This window comes from Mustelus asterias, chromosome 19, assembly GCF_964213995.1.
Source record: "Mustelus asterias chromosome 19, sMusAst1.hap1.1, whole genome shotgun sequence".
Taxonomy (NCBI): Eukaryota; Metazoa; Chordata; class Chondrichthyes; order Carcharhiniformes; family Triakidae; genus Mustelus; species Mustelus asterias.
In genome coordinates, this window is record NC_135819.1 from 8058306 (window position 1) to 8083113 (window position 24808).

A 24808-nucleotide genomic window follows, 5' to 3' on the forward strand; every position below is an offset into this window, starting at 1 on the left:
CACTGTCAGAGGGTCAGTACTGAAGGAATGCCACACTGTCAGAGGGTCAGTACTGAGGGAGTGCCGTACTGTCAGAGGGTCAGTACTGAAGGAATGCCACACTGTCAGAGGGTCAGTACTGAAGGACTGCCACACTGTCAGAGGGTCAGTACTGAGGGAGTGCCGTACTGTCAGAGGGTCAGTACTGAGGGAGTGCCGCACTGTCAGAGGGTCAGTGCTGAGGGAGTGCCGCACTGTCAGAGGGTCAGTACTGAGGGAGTGCTGCACTGTCAGAGGGTCAGTACTGAGGGAGTGCCGCACTGTCAGAGGGTCAGTACTGAGGGAGTGCCGCACTGTCAGAGGGTCAGTACTGAGGGAGTGCTGCACTGTCAGAGGGTCAGTACTGAGGGAGTGCCGCACTGTCAGAGGGTCAGTACTGAGGGAATGCCGCACTGTCAGAGGGTCAGTACTGAGGGAGTGTCACACTGTCAGAGGGTCAGTACTGAGGGTGCGCTGCACTGTTGGAGGGGCTGAGGAAGCACCACGCTGTTTGAAGGACTGAGGGAGCACCGGACTGTTTGAGGGACTGAGAGAGTTTTGTGCTGTTGGCAGGTGCAATGCTTTGGGTGTGAGTTTAAACCAAGGCCTGTCTTCCCCCTCAGTTCGAGGTAAAATATCCTGCGGCACTGCTTCCCACCGGAGCAGGGAGGAGCTCTTCCTGGTTTCCTCATCAATGCAATCCCTCAACCGACATCACTGAAAAGCAGATTATTTGGTCATTATCACATTGTTGTTTGTGGGATCTTGCTGTGTGAAAGCTGGCTGCTGCATTTCCGACGTTACAACAGACATTTCATTGGTCATTGGCTCAGAACCGCTGTGTGAAAAGCTCGACACAAACGCACGTCTTTCCTGCAGCTTTGCAGATGTGGAGTGCATTGAGCGATGTCAGCTCTGACTTTCACACTGCCAGGTTACATAATTAACGTCTCAATTAATCAAAAGTAAAATGCTGAAAGTGCCCTTTGATTGATCCAGCACAGGAGGCCATTCAGCCCATTCTGACTGTGCTAGCTCTTTGAAAGCATCGCTCCCCTCCGCTCCTTTCCCGAAGCACTGGGTTTCTCAATGATTGAGTTTGTTACTGAAAGGCACCGTGATGATGATATCCTGTTACTAAGACTCTTGTTTTTCAATTCCTGAACAGTATAAAAGGTTACTGCCGAGTTCACACGCCACACTCGCGGTACACGAACGTTTTGTGGCCGGTTCACTCGCTGGTGTCACGAGTCAGACCTTGATCTACCCAATGGAGGTAAGTAGCTGAAGACAGCACCGTGGCTCCGAGGATTATCCGGAGAGATTACTCATCCCCAGGAATATTGAGGGGGTCGGATTGGGGCTTCTAGGTTTTTCAAAGGAATTGACGCAACGGATAAAGAGATTTTTTTTAATGTTGAGGGCAATGGGTGGTGGGGGGGGGGGGGGGGAGCGCGTGGAAGAGAGGATCTATGACAGAGAGAAATAATTTCAAAAACAGAGCTTGATTATTCAGGAGAGTAACTGAGGGGGCGGTGGAACTGTGAAATCTCGCCCACAGAATGAAGCGAATGCTAACTCAGTTCACAATTTCGAATCGGAGATGAACAGGTCTCACTTAAACAAGACCATTCCGAGATTGTGGGCACAAGGATGAAGATACACTTCAGGCTGGATCGAAGTGAATGGCAAAACAGACCGGCTGAGCTGAACAGCCTCATGTTCATGTCAGTAGCTGCAGACTCCCGTGTCTGTGACTGCAGACTCCCGTGTCAGTAACTGCAGACTCCTGTGTCAGTAACTGCAGACTCCCGTGTCAGTAACTGCAGACTCCCGTGTCAGTGACTGCAGACTCCTGTGTCAGTGACTGCAGACTCCCGTGTCAGTAACTGCAGACTCCTGTGTCAGTGACTGCAGACTCCCGTGTCAGTAACTGCAGACTCCCGTGTCAGTAACTGCAGACTCCTGTGTCAGTAACTGCAGACTCCTGTGTCAGTAACTGCAGACTCCTGTGTCAGTAACTGCAGACTCCTGTGTCAGTGACTGCAGACTCCTGTGTCAGTGACTGCAGACTCCTGTGTCAGTGACTGCAGACTCCCGTGTCAGTAACTGCAGACTCCTGTGTCAGTGACTGCAGACTCCTGTGTCAGTGACTGCAGACTCCTGTGTCAGTAACTGCAGACTCCTGTGTCAGTAACTGCAGACTCCTGTGTTAGTAACTGCAGACTCCCGTGTCAGTAACTGCAGACTCCCGTGTCAGTGACTGCAGACTCCTGTGTCAGTAGCTGCAGACTCCTGTGTCAGTGACTGCAGACTCCTGTGTCAGTGACTGCAGACTCCTGTGTCAGTAGCTGCAGACTCCTGTGTCAGTGACTGCAGACTCCTGTGTCAGTAGCTGCAGACTCCTGTGTCAGTAACTGCAGACTCCTGTGTCAGTGACTGCAGACTCCTGTGTCAGTAACTGCAGACTCCTGTGTCAGTGACTGCAGACTCCTGTGTCAGTAACTGCAGACTCCTGTGTCAGTAACTGCAGACTCCTGTGTCAGTAACTGCAGACTCCCGTGTCAGTAACTGCAGACTCCCGTGTCAGTGACTGCAGACTCCTGTGTCAGTAGCTGCAGACTCCTGTGTCAGTGACTGCAGACTCCTGTGTCAGTGACTGCAGACTCCTGTGTCAGTAGCTGCAGACTCCTGTGTCAGTAACTGCAGACTCCTGTGTCAGTGACTGCAGACTCCTGTGTCAGTAGCTGCAGACTCCTGTGTCAGTGACTGCAGACTCCTGTGTCAGTAGCTGCAGACTCCTGTGTCAGTAACTGCAGACTCCTGTGTCAGTAACTGCAGACTCCTGTGTCAGTGACTGCAGACTCCTGTGTCAGTGACTGCAGACTCCCGTGTCAGTGACTGCAGACTCCTGTGTCAGTGACTGCAGACTCCCGTGTCAGTGACTGCAGGCTCCCGTGTCAGTAACTGCAGACTCCTGTGTCAGTGACTGCAGACTCCCGTGTCAGTGACTGCAGGCTCCCGTGTCAGTGACTGCAGACTCCTGTGTCAGTGACTGCAGACTCCTGTGTCAGTAGCTGCAGACTCCCGTGTCAGTAACTGCAGACTCCTGTGTCAGTCACTGCAGACTCCTGTGTCAGTGACTGCAGACTCCTGTGTCAGTCACTGCAGACTCCTGTGTCAGTGACTGCAGACTCCTGTGTCAGTGACTGCAGACTCCTGTGTCAGTCACTGCAGACTCCTGTGTCAGTCACTGCAGACTCCTGTGTCAGTCACTGCAGACTCCTGTGTCAGTGACTGCAGACTCCCGTGTCAGTGACTGCAGACTCCTGTGTCAGTAACTGCAGACTCCCGTGTCAGTGACTGCAGACTCCCGTGTCAGTGACTGCAGACTCCTGTGTCAGTGACTGCAGACTCCCGTGTCAGTGACTGCAGACTCCTGTGTCAGTAGCTGCAGACTCCTGTGTCAGTAACTGCAGACTCCCGTGTCAGTGACTGCAGACTCCCGTGTCAGTGACTGCAGACTCCTGTGTCAGTGACTGCAGACTCCCGTGTCAGTGACTGCAGACTCCCGTGTCAGTGACTGCAGACTCCCGTGTCAGTAACTGCAGACTCCCGTGTCAGTAGCTGCAGACTCCCGTGTCAGTGACTGCAGACTCCTGTGTCAGTAACTGCAGACTCCTGTGTCAGTAGCTGCAGACTCCTGTGTCAGTAACTGCAGACTCCTGTGTCAGTAACTGCAGACTCCCGTGTCAGTAACTGCAGACTCCTGTGTCAGTAACTGCAGACTCCCGTGTCAGTAACTGCAGACTCCTGTGTCAGTGACTGCAGACTCCTGTGTCAGTGACTGCAGACTCCCGTGTCAGTAACTGCAGACTCCCGTGTCAGTAACTGCAGACTCCTGTGTCAGTGACTGCAGACTCCCGTGTCAGTAACTGCAGACTCCCGTGTCAGTAACTGCAGACTCCCGTGTCAGTAACTGCAGACTCCTGTGTCAGTAACTGCAGACTCCTGTGTCAGTGACTGCAGACTCCTGTGTCAGTGACTGCAGACTCCCGTGTCAGTAACTGCAGACTCCCGTGTCAGTAACTGCAGACTCCTGTGTCAGTGACTGCAGACTCCCGTGTCAGTGACTGCAGACTCCCGTGTCAGTGACTGCAGACTCCTGTGTCAGTGACTGCAGACTCCCGTGTCAGTGACTGCAGACTCCTGTGTCAGTAACTGCAGGCTCCTGTGTCAGTGACTGCAGACTCCTGTGTCAGTGACTGCAGACTCCTGTGTCAGTAACTGCAGACTCCTGTGTCAGTAACTGCAGACTCCTGTGTCAGTGACTGCAGACTCCTGTGTCAGTGACTGCAGACTCCTGTGTCAGTGACTGCAGACTCCTGTGTCAGTGACTGCAGACTCCTGTGTCAGTAGCTGCAGACTCCCGTGTCAGTGACTGCAGACTCCCGTGTCAGTGACTGCAGACTCCTGTGTCAGTGACTGCAGACTCCTGTGTCAGTAACTGCAGACTCCTGTGTCAGTAACTGCAGACTCCCGTGTCAGTGACTGCAGACTCCCGTGTCAGTAGCTGCAGACTCCCGTGTCAGTAACTGCAGACTCCCGTGTCAGTGACTGCAGACTCCCGTGTCAGTGACTGCAGACTCCTGTGTCAGTGACTGCAGACTCCTGTGTCAGTAACTGCAGACTCCTGTGTCAGTGACTGCAGACTCCTGTGTCAGTAACTGCAGACTCCTGTGTCAGTGACTGCAGACTCCCGTGTCAGTAACTGCAGACTCCCGTGTCAGTAACTGCAGACTCCCGTGTCAGTAACTGCAGACTCCCGTGTCAGTAACTGCAGACTCCTGTGTCAGTAACTGCAGACTCCTGTGTCAGTGACTGCAGACTCCTGTGTCAGTAACTGCAGACTCCTGTGTCAGTGACTGCAGACTCCTGTGTCAGTAACTGCAGACTCCTGTGTCAGTGACTGCAGACTCCCGTGTCAGTAACTGCAGACTCCTGTGTCAGTGACTGCAGACTCCTGTGTCAGTGACTGCAGACTCCTGTGTCAGTGACTGCAGACTCCCGTGTCAGTGACTGCAGACTCCTGTGTCACTGACTGCAGACTCCCGTGTCAGTGACTGCGGGCTCCTGTGTCAGTGACTGCAGACTCCCGTGTCAGTGACTGCAGACTCCCGTGTCAGTGACTGCAGACTCCTGTGTCAGTGACTGCGGGCTCCTGTGTCAGTGACTGCAGACTCCTGTGTCAGTAACTGCAGACTCCTGTGTCAGTAACTGCAGACTCCTGTGTCAGTGACTGCAGACTCCCGTGTCAGTGACTGCAGACTCCTGTGTCAGTGACTGCGGGCTCCTGTGTCAGTGACTGCAGACTCCTGTGTCAGTAACTGCAGACTCCTGTGTCAGTAACTGCAGACTCCTGTGTCAGTGACTGCAGACTCCTGTGTCAGTGACTGCAGACTCCCGTGTCAGTGACTGCAGACTCCTGTGTCAGTGACTGCGGGCTCCTGTGTCAGTGACTGCGGGCTCCTGTGTCAGTGACTGCAGACTCCTGTGTCAGTGACTGCAGACTCCCGTGTCAGTGACTGCGGGCTCCCGTGTCAGTAACTGCAGACTCCCGTGTCAGTAACTGCAGACTCCCGTGTCAGTGACTGCAGACTCCCGTGTCAGTAGCTGCAGACTCCCGTGTCAGTGACTGCAGACTCCTGTGTCAGTGACTGCAGACTCCTGTGTCAGTAGCTGCAGACTCCCGTGTCAGTGACTGCAGACTCCTGTGTCAGTGACTGCAGACTCCTGTGTCAGTGACTGCAGACTCCCGTGTCAGTGACTGCGGGCTCCCGTGTCAGTAACTGCAGACTCCCGTGTCAGTGACTGCAGACTCCCGTGTCAGTAACTGCAGACTCCCGTGTCAGTAACTGCAGACTCCTGTGTCAGTAACTGCAGACTCCCGTGTCAGTAACTGCAGACTCCCGTGTCAGTGACTGCGGGCTCCCGTGTCAGTGACTGCGGGCTCCCGTGTCAGTAACTGCAGACTCCCGTGTCAGTAACTGCAGACTCCCGTGTCAGTAACTGCAGACTCCCGTGTCAGTGACTGCAGACTCCCGTGTCAGTAACTGCAGACTCCCGTGTCAGTAACTGCAGACTCCTGTGTCAGTAACTGCAGACTCCCGTGTCAGTGACTGCGGGCTCCCGTGTCAGTGACTGCAGACTCCTGTGTCAGTGACTGCAGACTCCCGTGTCAGTGACTGCAGACTCCTGTGTCACTGACTGCAGACTCCTGTGTCAGTGACTGCGGACTCCCGTGTCAGTGACTGCGGGCTCCCGTGTCAGTGACTGCAGACTCCTGTGTCAGTGACTGCAGGCTCCTGTGTCAGTGACTGCAGACTCCCGTGTCAGTGACTGCAGACTCCTGTGTCAGTAACTGCAGACTCCTGTGTCAGTAACTGCAGACTCCTGTGTCAGTGACTGCAGACTCCTGTGTCAGTAACTGCAGACTCCTGTGTCAGTAACTGCAGACTCCTGTGTCAGTGACTGCAGACTCCTGTGTCAGTGACTGCAGACTCCTGTGTCAGTAACTGCAGACTCCTGTGTCAGTGACTGCAGACTCCCGTGTCAGTAGCTGCAGACTCCCGTGTCAGTGACTGCGGACTCCCGTGTCAGTGACTGCGGGCTCCCGTGTCAGTAACTGCAGACTCCCGTGTCAGTGACTGCAGACTCCCGTGTCAGTGACTGCAGACTCCTGTGTCAGTGACTGCAGACTCCTGTGTCAGTAACTGCAGACTCCTGTGTCAGTAACTGCAGACTCCCGTGTCAGTAACTGCAGACTCCTGTGTCAGTAACTGCAGACTCCTGTGTCAGTGACTGCAGACTCCTGTGTCAGTGACTGCAGACTCCCGTGTCAGTAACTGCAGACTCCCGTGTCAGTAGCTGCAGACTCCTGTGTCAGTAACTGCAGACTCCTGTGTCAGTGACTGCAGACTCCTGTGTCAGTAACTGCAGACTCCTGTGTCAGTGACTGCGGGCTCCCGTGTCAGTGACTGCAGACTCCTGTGTCAGTGACTGCAGACTCCTGTGTCAGTAACTGCAGACTCCCGTGTCAGTGACTGCAGACTCCTGTGTCAGTAGCTGCAGACTCCTGTGTCAGTAACTGCAGACTCCTGTGTCAGTGACTGCAGACTCCTGTGTCAGTGACTGCAGACTCCCGTGTCAGTAACTGCAGACTCCCGTGTCAGTGACTGCAGACTCCTGTGTCAGTGACTGCAGACTCCCGTGTCAGTGACTGCAGACTCCTGTGTCAGTAACTGCAGACTCCCGTGTCAGTGACTGCAGACTCCCGTGTCAGTGACTGCGGGCTCCCGTGTCAGTGACTGCGGACTCCCGTGTCAGTGACTGCGGGCTCCCGTGTCAGTGACTGCAGACTCCCGTGTCAGTGACTGCAGACTCCCGTGTCAGTGACTGCGGACTCCCGTGTCAGTGACTGCGGACTCCCGTGTCAGTGACTGCGGACTCCCGTGTCAGTGACTGCGGGCTCCCGTGTCAGTGACTGCGGGCTCCCGTGTCAGTGACTGCGGGCTCCCGTGTCAGTGACTGCGGGCTCCCGTGTCTTCAGCAAACTAACACCTGCTACAACAGGCCATCACTGAACACACAGACACAGCAGTAGGCCATTCTGCCCCTTGCTCCATTCCACTGCCATTGAATCACATTGTGGCTGACCTGTATCTTAACTATGCACAGTTTGTTAAATATGTTCCACTTTTTCAATAGATTTTAAAGTTAGAATGACATTTCTCCTGAACGCCGAAACAAAAATCACTGTGAGAATTCGAGGATATATAAAATAACGGTTTCTTCAATGCATGTCAGGATTTTGAATTTTCCGATGAAGTGCGATGACGGAGTGGGGATGTTGGACCGGATAGGCAGCTGTTAACCTGCCCAGATTTTGAAGTTAAACACAATGTTCTTATATTTCCATTCCATTTAGATTTATGATGGGATTAGTCTGAGGAATTATGTCATGGTGCATGTACAGCTTCTCTCTGGGGAGACAGATCGTGGTGTGGTGGTGGTATCACTCTTTGAATTGAATTGAAGTTAAATGAATAATCTGGAATTGTCAAGCTTGTCTCAATGATGGTGACGATGATAACTGTCATCGATTGTTGTCAAAATCCATCTGGTTCACTAATGTTCTTTCGGGAAAGAAATCTGCTGTCCAACATGCGACCCCAGACCCACAGCAATGTCACAGAATCCCTACAGTGCAGAAGGAGGCCATTCAGCCCATCGAGTCTGCATCAACCGCAATCCTACCAAGCCCTTATTCTCAAAACCCCACATATTTACCCTGCTAATCCCTCTGACACTAAGGGGCAATTTTAGCATGGCCAACCAAGCTGACCCACACATCTTTGGACTGTGGGGGGGAATCCGGAGCACCCGGAGGAAACCCACGCAGACACGGGGAGAACGTGCAAACTCCACACAGACAGTGAGCCGAGCCGGGAATCGAACCCGGGTCCCTGGCGCTGTGAGGCAGTGGTGCTAACCACTGTGCCATCCCCAATGTGATTGACTCTTAAATGCCTCTGAAATGGCTGAGCAAGCCACTCCATTCAAGGGTAATTCGGGGTGGGAACGAATGCTGGCCTCGCCGGCGATGGTCAAATCCCATGAAATGGCTTTCAAAAATCATCAGTGGTGCTGCTCCATTGGTAAGAGAGGCTCCGATTAAATGTAATGAAAAGGCAGGTCCTCACTTTAAACATAGATCATGGAAACATTGGGCCGACACTCCCAGCTGCTGTTTTTCAGATCTGATATTAAACCGAGGCCCTGTCTGCTGGCTGGGAAAGATCCCACCCAAACAGGGAAGTGCAGGGGACTTCTCCCCAATGCCTTGGCCAATATCTCTCCCTTAACTCTCATCACCAACACAACCACTATCTGGTCACTTATCATACTGCTGTTTGTGGGAGCTTGCTGTGTACATTTTGGTTGCTGTAATTTCCACATTACAACAGTGACTACGTTTCTAAAAGTACTTCCCTGGTTGAAAAGCGCTTTGGGATATATTGAGGTTGTGAAAGGTTCTTTCTCTCCTCTCTCTGATTCCTTCCAAGTTTCCCTCGAAACCTAACAGCGCTGTTACCGTGGCACAGCGAAAAGCCTCTCGTTCTCACCAGAAATCCTTGTCCGTTTAGATACTAAAGACCAGGATGGGCCTCGGGAGGACTGGCCAGTACACGGGAATCTTTGATTGCGCTCAGAAAATGTACAGGAAAGAAGGCCCACGGGCCTTTTTCAAAGGCTACATCCCAAATATAATTGGCATCATTCCTTACGCCGGGATCGACCTTGCCATCTATGAGGTAAGTCCAAAAAAAAAGAAATGGTGTGACTTTTGCGAAAGTTCTCTGAATATTCCAGCAACACAAGGGTCTAGAATAGAAAGCTTTAACGTGAGTCTGGGTACAGTACTGCCCACAGTGTGGTGTACAGGAACACATCAGTCTAGAGGGCAGTTTTGCACTGGAACCATCCAACATGGTGGCAGCGGTGGGATCTGAACCCACGGCCCCCAAAAGATGCCTGAACGAGCTGAAAGAAAAACGTTTCAAAGTCAGCGGCAGTCAGAATTGCTGTTTAAAAAGGATAATTCCCAAGCAAACCACACGATGGTGCCAGTGAGGCAGAGAACATTCTGGAAGTTTTAAAAATAAATATTTTTGAAAATCGCAACACATTACATACAAACAATGAACCTGAGGAGGAAATACAAGGGCTGATGAGAACACTGGAATATCTCTCACAGGAAGAACACTTGAAAGAGGACTTGAAACACCAAAACATTCACCTCGTCTGAACAAATTCAGCAAAGTGCATCTTCAGTTTTTTTTAGTTATGGTTTTTTTAAAGTTTATTTATTAGTGTCACAAGTAGACTTACATTAACACTGCAATGAAGTTACTGTGAAAATCCCCTAGTCGCCACACTCTGGTGCCTGTTCGGGTTACACTGAGGGAGAATTTAGCACGGCCAATGTACCTAACCAGCACGACTTTCGGACTGTGGGAGGAAACCGGAGCACCCGGAGGAGACCCACGCAGACACGGGGAGAACGTGCAGACTCCGCACAGACAGTGACCCAAGCCGGGAATTGAACCCGGGCGCTGTGAGGCAGCAGTGCTAACCCACTGTGCCACCGTGCCGCCCAATTAAAACTGATGAACTTCGAGCATCAAAATTCTCCAGGAAACACTGTGGAAGAGGCCTGGAGCAGGAGAATGAATTTCCGGTGCATCGGAACAGTTGCTCGGATGCAAAATAAACAACCAAAACTGATGAAATTCTTGGACTTCAATCCAATGTGAGCAACTTTGCAGGATGAGATGTACGGTGTGGAAGAGAAAATCCAGACTCTGAAAGCAGAAAAGGAAAATTCTACGCGACAGGTTGAAGATCTAACAAATGAACTGGAAGTGTAAGGGGGCCAGGGGAGAAAGATTCTGAAAGTAACTGGATCGTAAGATGAAGTTGTCAAACTTTTATAAGAAATCAAAAGGGAAAACGCTGGAAAATCTCAGCAGGTCTGGCAGCATCTGTAAGGAGAGAAAAGAGCTTCCACAGATTCCCGCATCCGCAATAATTTGCTTTTATCCAGTTCTAAACTTTTCTAAGAGTTCTGCAGCTAAGTCTGAAAACAAAGACAACTGAACTTAGCAGTTGCTGATCTGAATGGAAAGATTCACAAACTCGAAAAACAACTGGAAAATAAAACTCATCAATTATTTGGGGAAAATGTTAAAGCAAGTGGAAATGGAGGTTCCATCTTTGGAAAGTAAACACCAACATGCCTCACGGTGACCCAGACGCCCATTCACAAGTCTGACAGCAGCAGGGAAGAAGCTGTTCTTGACCAACCGACCCAGTTCCTCCTTCTCTGCTGCCGTCAGACTTTTGAATGGACCTACCTCGCATTAAGTTAATCTTTCTCTACACCCTAGCTATGACTGTAACACCACATTCTGCACTCTCTCGTTTCCCTCTCTATGAACGGTATGCTTTGGATAGCGCGCAAGAAACAATACTTTTCATTGTATGTTGATACATGTGACAATAATAAATCAAATCAAATCAAAAATCAGGAGAAACACAGAATGCACACGGCAGATGAGCTGAGAGTTCATTTTCCCCGTAGGGAACAGGGAAAATCAATGATTACTTCCTGGTTGAGAGGAGTTGAGAAGGAGCTCTTCAACTCCAAAGAACAAAAGGGAAAATAATTAAGACCAACCAACTAAATGCCAGAACGACCACGTTCAAAAAAAATCTCCGATTCAACAAGGTTTACCCAGTACAAGAGTCTACCACTTTTCCAACTGTCCTAAAGACAACATCTGACCATCCAGACCATCTGAACCTGTAAACAAAGAGACTTGGTGGGGTGCGGGGGGGGGGGGGGGGGGGGGGGGGGCGTGGTGGGAGAGTGGTAGTAGAAGTGATGTAAATTTGTTGGGTAAACAGGAATATATTGTAAATCTGTTGGATAAAGACTTGGGGAAGGTGTGGTATAAGGGTCTGGTGTAGAAAGAGTTAACGTGGGACTGGGTACGGTACCGTCCACAGTGTGAAGTTAAGGAGCACTTGAACCGCATCTAACCAGCAGTCTTGTGCTGGACAGAGACATGTGTAGGAGCAAGCATGGAGTCACCTCCTAGCTAAGGAACTTACATTGTGGATATATGTAACAGTTATGAGTAGTTAATAAACATTTACTGTTAAACGATACTGAAACTGTTGGTGAGACCTGTGGAAATACACACCTCTGACGCCAGTCCCACCACCCAGAATGTGCTACCTTCTGATTAGAGGTATACATTAGCTGCTTGGTGAGCTCATACCCACTGCCGGGCCTTTAACCAGGGACAATGTGGGAACCGACAAATGCAAACAACGTTCCTTTCCTACTCTTTCAGCAGAGAGAGTAACCCTTTAAAATGGATAAGATAGTGCCTGTGCAAACTGAGGAAAGTCATGGGAAGTCACTGAGAATTTGCCCAATAAGATTATGCAGCATCTTTTCGGATTCCAGGCATTAGTTAAAGCTGCTTCCCTGTTCTGATGATACAATCATGCAGGAGGCCATTCGGCCCATTGTGACTATGCCGACCCTTTGAAAGAGCTTTCCAATTCTCCCCACTCTCCTCTATTCCTCATTGCCCTGTAATTTTTCCTTTCCAATTTCCCTTTGAAAGTGGATATTGAAACTGCTTCATTTGCCCTTTCAGGAAATCTATTCCAGCACATCATAAACTCACTGGGTAAAATCATTCTCCTGTGTAACTGCTGTCACCTCGTGATAGCATTGACAGAGACCCATCTCCCCCAAGGGAGATTAGCACTGCTCCCCAACTCATTGACTCCCTGAGGTGGGAGACCCATGCTTGAATTGCTTTTCTATTCATTCATGGGACATGGGGGGTTACTGGCTGGCCAGCATTTATTGCCCATCCTGAGGTGCCCTTGAGGAGGTGGTCGTGAGCCAGTGACTTGAAAATGCACATTCATGGAAGTGCAGGAGAGTTTGCGTGTGCAGGCATGTGCGTACACGTATGTGTATATTTTATATACTGGGAAATTCTGGACCAGACTGGATTATGCAGTCCCTTGTGGTTGAATAGCCCACAGAACTCCCTCTCTTTGCTGTTTTTCCATTTTTTTTGTCGTGTGACAGACTTTTCTGTATTGCTTCCACCATGGTAAACACACAGGGCACCAGCTGGAAATATGCATGCTAATTTTGGAAAAGCTACACTTCTAACGTAGGGGAAGGTGTTCCAGTGTAGAATCACAGAACAGGATCCCTACAGTGCAGAAGGAGGCCATTCGGCCCATCGAGTCTGCACCGACAACAATCCCACACAGGCCCTATCTCCATTATCCCACGTATTTACCCCACTAATCCCTCTAACCTACGCACCCCGGGACATTAAGGGACAATTTTGCTTGGCCAATGCACCTAACCCGTACATCTGTGGACTGTGGGAGGAAAGCAGAGCACCCGGAGGATACCCACGCAGACACAGGAAGAACGTGCAACCTCCACACAGACAGTGACCCAAGCTGGGAATCGAACCCGGGTCCCTGGCGCTGTGAGGCAGCAGTGCTAACCACTGTGTGATAGAACAAGGGACAGACATTGCATTTCACAAGCAATCACTAATCCAGGCTTGTTCGCAGTCCTTCCCCTGTCCTGTGCACCACTTCCTACTCATGACGTTTTTTCTCCTTCAATGATAGACAGTGAAGAACCGCTATTTACAAAGATATGGCCGGAATGGCACTGACCCTGGAGTCTTTATCCTTCTTGGCTGTGGCACCATCTCCAGTACTTGTGGTCAACTGGCAAGCTATCCACTGGCACTGGTCCGGACCAGGATGCAAGCACAAGGTGAGAGGGAGAGGTCTTCCACAGTCTCAGCCTGGGAGAGGTGGGGGGGCGGGGGGGGGGGGGGGGGGGTGTATTCAGAAACAGGGGCTAGAGTTTGTAAACTCTCTTGATGCACTGAGCTGAGAAATGCCATCAAGAGCAACTTGGCAGAGTTCCAAGAGAATGAGAAGAAAATAATCCCAGGTTCCTCTCCTACACCTCCCAGGGGCCCACTGAAGGACAGCAGTGGCAGTATCCTGGAAGCAGGGGTCAGGAACAGGGAGTGGGAGCAGAGCAGAGAGCCTGTCCCGAGGGACAACTCCAAACTTCAGGAAGCTAGTACCTGCTGTGAGCTCTGAACAGATGCAATTCTACCTGAATGTCTCCTCAAAGTAACTGGGTGCCATGATCCTTAACCAGTAAATCATTCTCACCTTTGCCATTTCCTTTTCTCTGTGCTTTTTGCAAGGAAGAAAACTCCAGAGAGTGGGAGCAGAGAGCGGACTCGAAATAGGGAGTGGGAGTGCCCTGGCAGGGTGATCTGGAAGCGGGGACTGGGAACACCCTGGAAGGAAGGATTGGGAATGTCCTGAGATCAGGGACTGGGAGTGTCCTGGGATCAAGGACTGGGTATGTCCTGGGATCAGGGACTGGGGAATGTCCTGGGGTGGAGATGCCGGCGTTGGGCTGGGGTGAACACAGTAAGAGTTTTAACAACACCAGGTTAAAGTCCAACAGGTTTATTTGGTAGCAAATACCATAAACTTTTGGAGCGCTGCTCCTTCGTCAGATGGAGTGGAAATGCGAATATTCACATTTCCACTCCATCTGACGAAGGAGCTGTGCTCCGAAAGCTAATGGTATTTGCTACCAAATAAACCTGTTGGACTTTAACCTGGTGTTGTTAAAACTCTTAGAATGTCCTGGGATCAGGGACTGGGGAATGTCTTGGGATCAGGGATTGGGAATGCTCTGGGAGCCTGGATTGGGAATGCTCTGGGAGCCTGGATTGGGAATGCTCTGGGAGCCTGGATTGGGAGCAGAGTGGGCTGGATTTACTGTAATACACATGAAGGTGGTAGTTACAAACCTCTGCTTGTGTGTATCTTCCTCTTCCAGCTGTCATCAAAAATGAGCCCCAGTTGAGCATGATTGAGCAGTTTGCCAGGATCGTACAAGGAGAGGGTTTGTTTGGCCTGTACCGAGGAATTACTCCAAACTTCATGAAGGTGATACCTGCTGTGAGCATCAGCTATGTTGTCTACGAATATATGAAATTCTTCCTGGGTGTCACCTCAAAGTAACTGAGTGCTGTAAATGACTCTCATCTTTGACCTTTTCTCTCCTTTGTGTTCTCTGCAAGCAAGAAAAATATAGCATGTCAGCAAAGCTGAAGAAGAATGTCCCCCCTGACCCTCAACGGTCTCCTCCAGTCTTAATTTATTTTCCCGATTGTTTGACCGTACAATTCTCCAGTCACCTGCACCCTCCCCCTCTCTCCTGGGGAAGCTGCCTCCCGGTACAGAACTTCCCCCAATCAGGTCAGGGAGATGGTCTTCACCCCGATGAGGAACTCTATTCAGGGTCTCGGACCAGATTCCCAGTTTGGCCCTCGTTGGAGGGGCGCTTTGCAACAGGACACACTGAGTCACTGGAGATCCATCCTGGCTGAGGTAGAACCAGCTCATCCGGGTAACTTGGTGCTGCTTCAGGAATTCTTCAAAATACAACTGGTTACTCATGCTGCGTGATGCCAAGATGGCTGGGTAACCTGGTAATGCATGAGATATTTACTGCTGAATGTGATGTCGGAACACTGTATGTATATAGTCATAGTTTTAATTAGTTAATAAACGCACTGCTCTTTACTGAAGTTGAGATGTGAACTGTCCAGTTGGTGCAAAGCTCTGGCTGGAATTCCACAATCGTAAACCTTGTCACTATCCTATCCAGGATCACAACTTCCATCATCAGATTCACAGCAACAACAACTTGCATTTATACAGCACCTTTAACATCGGACAGCTAATATCATACAAAATGCAACACAAGTCACGTAAGGAGATGTTACAGTTTAGCAGTGGTTAGTACTGCTGCCTCATAGCTCCAGAGATCCGGCTTCAAATCCAGCCTTGGGTGACATTCTCCCTGTGTCTGCCTGCGTTTCCTCCAGGTGCTCCCGTCTCCTCCCAGTCCAAAGATGTGCGGCGGGTAGGTGGATTGATCATGGTAAATTGTCCCTGAGTGTCCAAAGCTGTGCAGATTAGATGGATTGATTTTGCTAAATTGCCCCTCAGTGTCCCAAGATGTGTAGGTTATGGGGATTAGTGGGGTTACGAGGATAGGGCAGGGGGGATGGGCCTGGGTAAGATGCTCTGTCAGAGTGGGTGCAGACTCGATGGGCTGAATGGCTTCAGTTTGCACTGTAGGGATCCTATGATAAGGAGTACCTTCAAGAAGGAGAATGAAGTGAAGAGGGGAAAGATTTAGGAAGAGAATTCCAGAGCTGAGGCAGCTAAAGGCATATCCACCAGTGATGTAGTGAAGCAAATCATGGATGTCAAAGTCCCGCTGTATAATGCTTCATGAGCACTTGGAAGTGGAGGAGCTCTTTTACTCAGTCAAAGGGCAGCAGCCTTAACCTCACTTTCACAAACACACACACTCACCCAACAACATCAAGAATGTTTTCCAGAACAGATGTCAACTGTTATTAAAGACATTATAGCAGGGCACTCTGATAAAATTCAACTTAATCAGGCAGAGTCAACATGGTTTTGTGAAAGGAAAATCATGGTTAAACTATTTATTGTAATTCTTTTAAGAAGTGATGTGCTATGGATAAAGGGGAACCAGTGGATGTACTGCACTTAGATTTCCAGACTGCATAGATGCCACATCAAAGGTTATTGTGGAAAATAAACGCTTATGGTGTAGGAAGTAACATATTGGCATGGATAGAAAATAGGCTAACAGGAAACTGAGTAGCAGTCATAAATGGCTCATTTTCTAGTTGGCAAGATGTAACGAGTGATGTGCCATAGTCCTGGGGCGTCAAATCTGTTACAATTTGGACTGAAGCTATGGTTGCTAAATTTGCTGATGAGACAAAGATAGGTAGGAAAGTAAGTTGTGAAGAGGATATAAGGAGGCAACAAAGGGAGATAGATAGGTTAAGTGAGTGGGTAAAGATGCGGCAAATTGAGTATCACATGGGAAAATGTGAAATTGTCCATTTTGGCAGGAAGAGTAAAAAGTACATTAACTGAATAGTGAGAGATTGCAGAGCTCTGAGATGCAGAGGGACCTGGGTGTCCTATTGCATGAATTGCAAAAGGTTTGTATGCAGGTACAGCATCTGATTAGAAAAGCTAATATCATGTTATTGTTTATTGCGAGGAACTGAATACAAAAGTAGGGAGGTTATGCTTCAGTTATACAGGGCTTGCTGAAACCACATTTGGAGTACTGTGTACACTCTGTCACCTTATTTAAGGAAGAGTGTAAATATGTTGGAAGCAGTAGAAGGTTTACTAGACTCACATTTGAACTCGGCAGGTTGTCTTATGAGGAAAGGTTGGGCAAGCCAGACCTGTATCCACTGAAGTTTAGAAGAGTAAGAGGCGACTTGGTTGAAACCTTTAAGATCCTGAGCGGCATTGACAGGGTGGATGTGGAGAGGATATGTCTTCTAGAACTAGGGGTCTCTGTTTAAAAATAAGAAGGCCACGAGTCTCTTCCTCAAAAGATGGTGGAATCTTTTTAAGACAGAGGTAGAGAGATGCTAGATAGGCAAGGGGTCGGCGGCAATGTGGAGATACAGTTACAATCAGGTCAGCCATGGTCTTATTGAATGGTGGAGCAAGTTCAAGGGGCCGAGTGGCCTACTCCTGCTCTTAATTGGTACATTCAACCATACTAAGTTGGTCATCCTCCTCTATCTCAAAGTCAAAAGAGGCCCATGATGAAGGCTGATATTCCAATGCAACATGCAGGAAGTGCAGCACTGTCAGTGTTGCTGTCTTTCCGACATGATGGTAAATCAAGGCTTCCGCTGTTCTGTTTGGAAGGATATAATAGAAGAGCAGGGTGTTCTCCCCAGTGTCCTGGCCATTCCTTATCCCCCAATACACATCTGAAATACAGATCTCAAATTGACTGCCACATTTCCTACATTACCAAAGTGACCACACTTCAAAATTGCTTCATTGATTATAATGCAATTTGGGATGACTGAAGTATTGATTGATTACATCATACAGTAAAGGAGATCATTTGTGTCAGTCTCTGTTAGAGCTCTTCCATTCTGCTGCCCTTTCCCAATAGTTCGACAATTTTTGTCCCTCAAGTACTTATCCAATTCAATTTTGGAAGTTAAGACAAAATCTGCTTCCATTGTCCTTTCCAGCAACCCATTCCCGATCGTAACTAACTCTGAATGTTTCGTCAATTACTGTACTTCAAATCCATGTCCTCTAGTTGCCAATCCTCTTGGTTCTCCCTGTTTGCTCTTACCAAATATCCTCGTAATTTTGAGCTTGTCCATTAAATCTTCACTTAGCTTTCATAGAATCCCTACAGTGCAGATGGAGACCATTCAGCCCATCAAGTTTGTACCAGGTCTCCAGCAGAGCATCTTACCCAGGCCCTATCCCCATAACCCCACACACTTACCAAGCTAATCCCCCACCTACCTATCTTAGTCCACTAAACAATTTAGCATGGCCAATCCACCTAACCTGCACATCTTTGGGCTAACAGGAAACCGGAGCATCTGGACAAACCCCACGCAGACACGGGGAGAACGTGCAAACTCCACACAAAGATCCAAGGCCGGAATTGAACCTGAGTCCCTGGCGCTGGGAGGCAGCACTGCTAACCACTGTGCTACTTTTGCTCTGTTCCAAAGACAACACTCCCAGTCTCTCCACATCACAGTGTAATCAATTGGTTAATAGAATAGTTAGGCTGGTGAGTCATGCAGACTGCGATATACCTGTGAGATCAGTCGTCATGCGCTAGAGACTCTGTATAGCAGATGGGCAGCTCTCGAGTTATGTGCCAACTCAGTGAATGCCCAAATTGGGCTACAGTTCCTCTTCACAAGGTACCAGGCCTCGTGCGACCATTGAAGACACATAACTGAAGTCCCTCAACCCGGGAACCAGTCCAGCCAAGTTCCTCCTCACCCTCTTCCAAGATTTGAACACAATATTCCAGTGGAGAGGATCTCCAAGAAGATCGCGCATATCGACCTGGCATCTCCACATCAGGACTACCTTCTATATCTGAACCCAAGGGTCTTGTCTGCTTCTCTAACTGTGCTTAAACCTCCAGAACAATCCGTTTGGGTCCAGTAACGTGCTGTAGACTCTCTCTGAATTCTTTCAAATTAAGTGATTCTGGGGAATTAAACTTGTAGATATTAAATATCACACACAGGCTGGAACTGCATGGTGCTGTAACAGAAGGTTCAGCTCTGACAAAATGCCAGAGTTTCCCCCTCAGCTCTGGTTCCCTCCATTTTTTCCCACATGTTTCCTCACCCAGGCCGCATGACCCTGCCGACCCGCCTACCGTCCATACCCCAAGCCCATTGGCCAAATCCTTGACCAATCAGTCCCCGGCCTCCGGCCGCCGGGGCCCCGGATCAAGGTGACGTCTGAGCAATGGCACCTGTCCATTGGTGAATGTGTCTGTCAATCATCCTGAGGGACCAGGGGAAGCTCGGTCACCCATTGGAGGATGGAGACGTCAATCATCCCGGGTTCCCGCTCCCATTGGAGGGTCCCGATGTCAATCAGAGTGGCGTCATGGGTATCCGGCGTGACTATTGGAGGAGATGGACGTCAGTCAGGGCGGCTTCACGGGGGTCCGCCGCTCCCACTGGAGGGGCCGGGATGTCAATCAGAGGGTGACGTCACCCTCCCGCCCCCACCCAGCCCCGCCCCCAGAGCCCGCCCCTCTCTTGGCGGTGTCGAGGCGGGAGCCATTGGAAGCCATTACTGGGCCCAGGCCTGCGAGCGGGGGGGAGATTGGAGCCGGCGCCAGGGTGTGAGGGAAGGCGGAGAGCGAGCGTGAGGGAGACGGGCGAGATACATCCATCCACCCCCGCGGATAACCCCCCCCCCCCTCTCCCCACACACACACACACAGCCCAGTCCGTGCAGCCAGCTCGAAATGGCGGATTTCGCGACAGCGGCGCCCCCGCACGCAGTCGGTGCCGGTGCGGCCGGGCCCGGGGCGGCCGGAGCGGCCTTCAAGAAGCCGGACGCTTTCGCGGACGCGGTGCAGCGAGCCCGGCAGGTGAGTCCAGGGGGGTGGGGAGGGGGAGTGGAGTCAGGAGATGGTGGCGGGAGATGGAGTGAGGGGTGAAGCCTGAGTGAGTAGGCCGCGCCGGGGGGGGGGGGGGCAGCTCTCTCAGTGTGTGTGTGTGAGCGAGCGAGCGAACCCGGCAGAAAATGCTGGAAAGGCCCGAGCGGCCCCAGCACCGAGAGAGGGGAGGCAGGGGGACTGTCCCCGCTCAGTGGGGTGATTCCTCACAAGCCCCTACACTCAGCCCACACTGCCCGGGGGTGGGGATTATGCCCGAGGGTAAGTTCCCCATAGCCCCCCCCCACCCCCAATTGAGGGCCTACACCAGCCCCCCACCCTGCTGCTGTGTGCAGTACTCCAGGTGTGGTGCCTTATACATTTGCAACAGCATGTCCCCACTATTATAGAATCCTTGCAGTGCAGAGGAGGCCATTAGGCCCATCGAATCTGCACTGACTTTTTGACAAAGAGTATTTTGCCCAGGTCCCCTCCTCTGCCCTATCCCCATAGCCCCTCACGTTTACCATGGCCAATCCACCTAACCGGCACAACTTTGGATATCATAGAATCCCTACAGTGCAGAAGGAGGCCATTTGCCCCATTGAGTCTGCACCGACCACAATCCCACCCAAGTCCTATCCCCCATAACCCATGCATTTACCCTAGCTAATCCTCCTGACACTAAGGGGCAATTTAGCATAGCCAATCAACCTAACCAACACATCTTCGGAGGGAGGAAACCCACGCAGACATGGGGGGAATGTGCAAACTCCACACAGTGATCCAAGGCCGGAATTGAACGAGGGTCCCTGGCGCTGTGAGGCCGCAGTGGTAACCACTGTGTCACCGTGCTGTGTATTCTATTCGCAATGAATGCCAAAATTTCCATTTGGCTTTCCTTTTCAGCCGCTGTACCTGCATGCTAACTTTCTGAGACTCGTGCATGAGGACACCCAGATCTCTCTGCACAGAAGCATTTTGAGGTTTCTCTCCATTTAGATCTTTTGACTTTTTATTCTCTGACCAAAATAGATAATCGATAAATTATCCTCGTTAAATTCCATCTGCTTAATTTTGGTCCACTCACTCACCTATCCATTTCTAAATCTCTAATTTCCTCATTACAACTTGCTTTCTCATCTTGTTTATGTTGCCTAAATTTTCGCTATAGTACATTCTATTCTTGCATCCAAGGATGCAAGGGGTGGCACAGTGGTTAGCACTGCTGTCTCATAGCACCAAGGACCTGTGTTCAATTCCTGACTTGGGTCATTGTGTGTGCGGAATCTGCATGTTCTCTGTGACTGCATGGGTTTCCTCCCACAGTCCGGAAGATGTGCTGGTTTGGTGCATTGGCCATGCTAAATTCTTCCTCGGTGTACCCGATCAGGCGCCGGGGTGTGGTGACAGTGAATTTTCACAGTAACTTGATTGCAGTTTTAATGTAAGCCTACTTGTGACACTAATAAATAAAAATGACATAAATTGTGAATAGTTGGGTCTCGAGGACTGATACTCTGGCGACATGCAACTCGTGGGATGTCACAATCAGAAGAAAACCCATTTATCCCCACTCTCTGCTTTCTGTTGGTTAGTCAATTCTTGATCCAAGCTAATAAATTACCCCAATCCCATGTGAACTAACCTCGTGACAGCTCTGATGAAAAGTCATCCAGATTCAAAATATTGGCTCTATCTCTTTCTCCACAGATACTGTCAGACCTACTGAGATTTTCCAGCACTTTTTGTTTTTGTTTCAGATTCCAGCATCCACAGTATTTTGTCTTAACCTTGTATGGCACCTTGTGAAATGCCTTCTGGAAGTCTAGAAACTCCGGCCTTGGGTCATTGTCTGTGTGGAGTTTACACGTTCTCCCCGCGTTTGTGTGTGGGTTTCGTCCCACAGTCCAAAGATGTGCGGGTTAGATTGGTTGGCCATGATAAATTGATCAAGGGATTAGCAGGGTAAATATGTGGGGTTATGGGAATAGGGCCTGGGTGGGATTGTGGGTGGTGCAGACTCAATGAGCAAAATGGCCGCCTTCTGCACTGTAGGGATTCTATGATTGCACCTACAGGACCCCCATTATCCACTTTGCTATTTGTGTTGCCTAAATTTTGGCGATAGTACATTCTATTCTTGTATCCAAGGATGCAAGGGGTGGCACTGTGGTTAGCACTGCTGTCTCAGAGCACCAGGGACCTGTGTTCAATTCCTGACTTGGGTCATTGTGTGCGCGGAATCTGCATGTTCTCTCTGTGTCTGCATGGGTCCACCTCGAGGGAGGAAGCATGCTGCCTCTGATGGATTGCTTTATGCTGTTCAGGTAGCAGTGTTAGGCTGGGATATCGTTGTTGGGCCAATGGGCAGCTGAAGGTTGTTGTATTTTTGTCCAGGCCAGTATGCATTGTGTTTAACAGAAATACACCAGTTCTATTATGCCCTGAAAGAAAAGGTTATTAACCCACAAGACTGTCGTAAAACACTTTGTAGGTTTGTGAGTTTTATTGCGATAAATACAAACCCATAAATTGTGTAGAATCTTTATTTCCTAAAAATTGTGAGAAACATGTGAATTTTGAGTAGGAAATGACTGAACTGCGTCGTTTATATGTGTAAACTTTGGAGATATTCTGTATTTTTCTATATTTTGATGAATTTTGTTTGAGGTGAAGTGTTGATAGAGAAACAGTTGAATGTTTTTGAGCCAAGGACAGTGATATTGAGTGAGTGTGCATTCATTCAGAGTCCAATAGTGGAAGAAAAGCCCATGCCTCCTCTAATGCAGCATTTTGGTGCCAGGAAGTGTCTAATTGTGGGCAGCATTGTGGGCTTATGCTAACCAAAACCTGGACAGTGCCCAGTCTGGCCTCAATTCCTCTCGTACATGAAGAGACAGGTCATTGCTGGATCTGAGGGCGGCACGGTAGCACAGTGGTTAGCACTGCTGCTTCACAGCTCCAGGGTCCCGGGTTCGATTCCCGGCTCGGGTCACTGTCTGTGTGGAGTTTGCACATTCTCCTCATGTCTGCGTGGGTTTCCTCCAGGTGCTCCGGTTTCCTCCCACAGTGCAAAGATGTGCGGGTTAGGTTAATTGGCCAGGTTAAAAAAATTGCTCCTTAGAGTCCTGGGATGCGTAGGTTAGAGGGATTAGTGGGTAAAATATGTGGAGGTAGGGCCTGGGTGGGATTGTGGTCGGTGCAGACTCGATGGGCCGAATGGCCTCCTTCTGCACTGTAGGGTTTCTATGATTTCTGAAGTCAAAGAGCTGACAGTGCGCACTGCAGCCCACTCCACTTCACTAGTTTTACAATTTTATAGCTGTCTTTTTTTCAAATCTAGAATGCATTGACTGCATTTGGTCGTTGGTTAACATTGGAAGCGTGTTGTTGTGTTGTAGTTCTGATCAGTTGTGAAGGAATGGATTTTTTTTTTACATGGTGCTTCGTAGAATGAAAAAACACCCAATAGTACTCTTATACATTTCCAAGCTTTAGTGTGTGGAGGAATGAGCATGTCACACTGCAGGTGTAGCACTGACAGTACAGGGATCACAGCTTGGGTAGTCGTGAGAGCAGTTTGATTGTGGTGAAAGGGCCTGAGAGTCAAAAGTCTCTGGGTCACAGCAGGTTCTGTAGAATAAGCTTTGTGATCCTGTTTGAGGTTTTGAAATGGGGACAGGGAGGAGGTTGTGTCTGGTTTTTTTTTCCATGCAGAGAGGATAGAACTGATTCAGAGAATTTGGGTACTGAAGGGAAGGAGCAGGTGACTGACTCTTGGATCTGACATTGTGTGCAGTATGGAGAGGTACGGGAGAACATGAGAATGTCTTCTGTTCTGTTTCTTCCCCTGAATATACCAAGGGAAGGGTTTGACAGGTGGTGTTTTTCCTGCTCTTACCCTTTCCATCCATTTTATTGTTATATTTATCGGCTGAATTTTTAAAAATTAATTCATGGCATGTGGGAGTTGCTGGTTAGGCCAACATTTATTGCCCCATTCCTAGTTGTCCTTGAGAAGATGTCGGTGAGCCACTGCCTTGAACCGCTGTATGCGAACAGCACTATTCCAGGATTTTGACCCAGTGACAGTGAAGGCTTCGGTTGATGTCGGGTGGTCTGTCCAGGCTCATTCCTTTATAGTTCTGATCAGTTGTGAAGGAATGGATTTTTTTTTACGTGATGCTTCCTAGGATGAAAAAACACCCAATAGTACTCTTATACATTTCCAAGCTTTTGCGTGTGTTACTGTTGAGTACAACTGAGGGCATCTAGGAGTCAACTGCATTGCTTGTGTCTGGAGTCATGTGCTGGCCAGACCCGGTAACAATGGCAGGTTTCCTTCCAAGTTTTTAATGACAATCAACAATGGTTTCACAGTGATCGTTAGACTTTTAATTCCAGATCTTTTTCACCGTAATTAAATTCCACCATCTGTCATGGTGGGATTGGAACCTGTGTCCCCAGAGCATTACCCTGGGTCTCTGGATGCAAGTTCAGTGACAGTATCACTGATGACACCACCTCCCCTGATTCTGAACAGTCTGTAACTGCTCCTACCTCACAGGACAGAGCAATGAGCTGCCTGTGTGGAACACTGCACTCTGTTCTGAGCTTCACATCTCCGGAAAGATACTGACCTTGAAGGGGTACGAGATTCACTAGAATCTTGCTGGGCTCAAAATGTGAGAATGAGGACAGGTTATATAAACCTGGCTATTATTTTCATAACTGAGGGAGACAGAGATTCAATAATCGAGGACCCCAACATGAATTGATGGAGTAAATGGAGAGATTCTTAACTCTGGAGGAGTTCAAAATAAATAGGCACAATAGATTTCAATGATTCAGGGATCACTTCTTCTCAGGAAAGTAAATGAAACCTGAAACCCTATTTCCCCCAGATTTTGGATGGTTCAGATCAGTGAAAATTTTCAAGACTTGTTGATCAAGTTTTGTTGGTTATGGGAAAAAAGACTGATATATTCACCTGGAAATCAGAAGAATGGGGAGGAGGGGTCTTAGAGAAACATGGACGAT

The 24808-nt window shown here is 49.4% G+C and overlaps 2 protein-coding genes across 6 annotated transcripts in view; both read left to right on the forward strand.

Moving 5' to 3' along the window:
• Positions 1 to 15326, forward strand: part of LOC144507740 (mitochondrial adenyl nucleotide antiporter SLC25A24-like) — a 36648-nt gene extending 21322 nt beyond the window's left edge. The window contains exons 7-10 of the mRNA XM_078235002.1: positions 1187 to 1294; positions 9225 to 9392; positions 13324 to 13474; positions 14573 to 15326. Of these exons, the coding sequence (XP_078091128.1) occupies positions 1187 to 1294; positions 9225 to 9392; positions 13324 to 13474; positions 14573 to 14757 (612 nt within the window). The 3' untranslated portion in view covers positions 14758 to 15326. The remainder of the gene's footprint in view (positions 1 to 1186; positions 1295 to 9224; positions 9393 to 13323; positions 13475 to 14572) is intronic.
• Positions 15327 to 19417: 4091 nt separating this feature from the next.
• Positions 19418 to 24808, forward strand: part of khsrp (KH-type splicing regulatory protein) — a 61301-nt gene continuing 55910 nt past the window's right edge. For all 5 annotated transcript variants that reach the window (XM_078234996.1, XM_078234998.1, XM_078234997.1 and 2 more), the window contains exon 1: positions 19418 to 19759. In XM_078234996.1, coding sequence (XP_078091122.1) covers positions 19634 to 19759 — 126 coding nt within the window. In that variant the 5' untranslated portion in view covers positions 19418 to 19633. The remainder of the gene's footprint in view (positions 19760 to 24808) is intronic.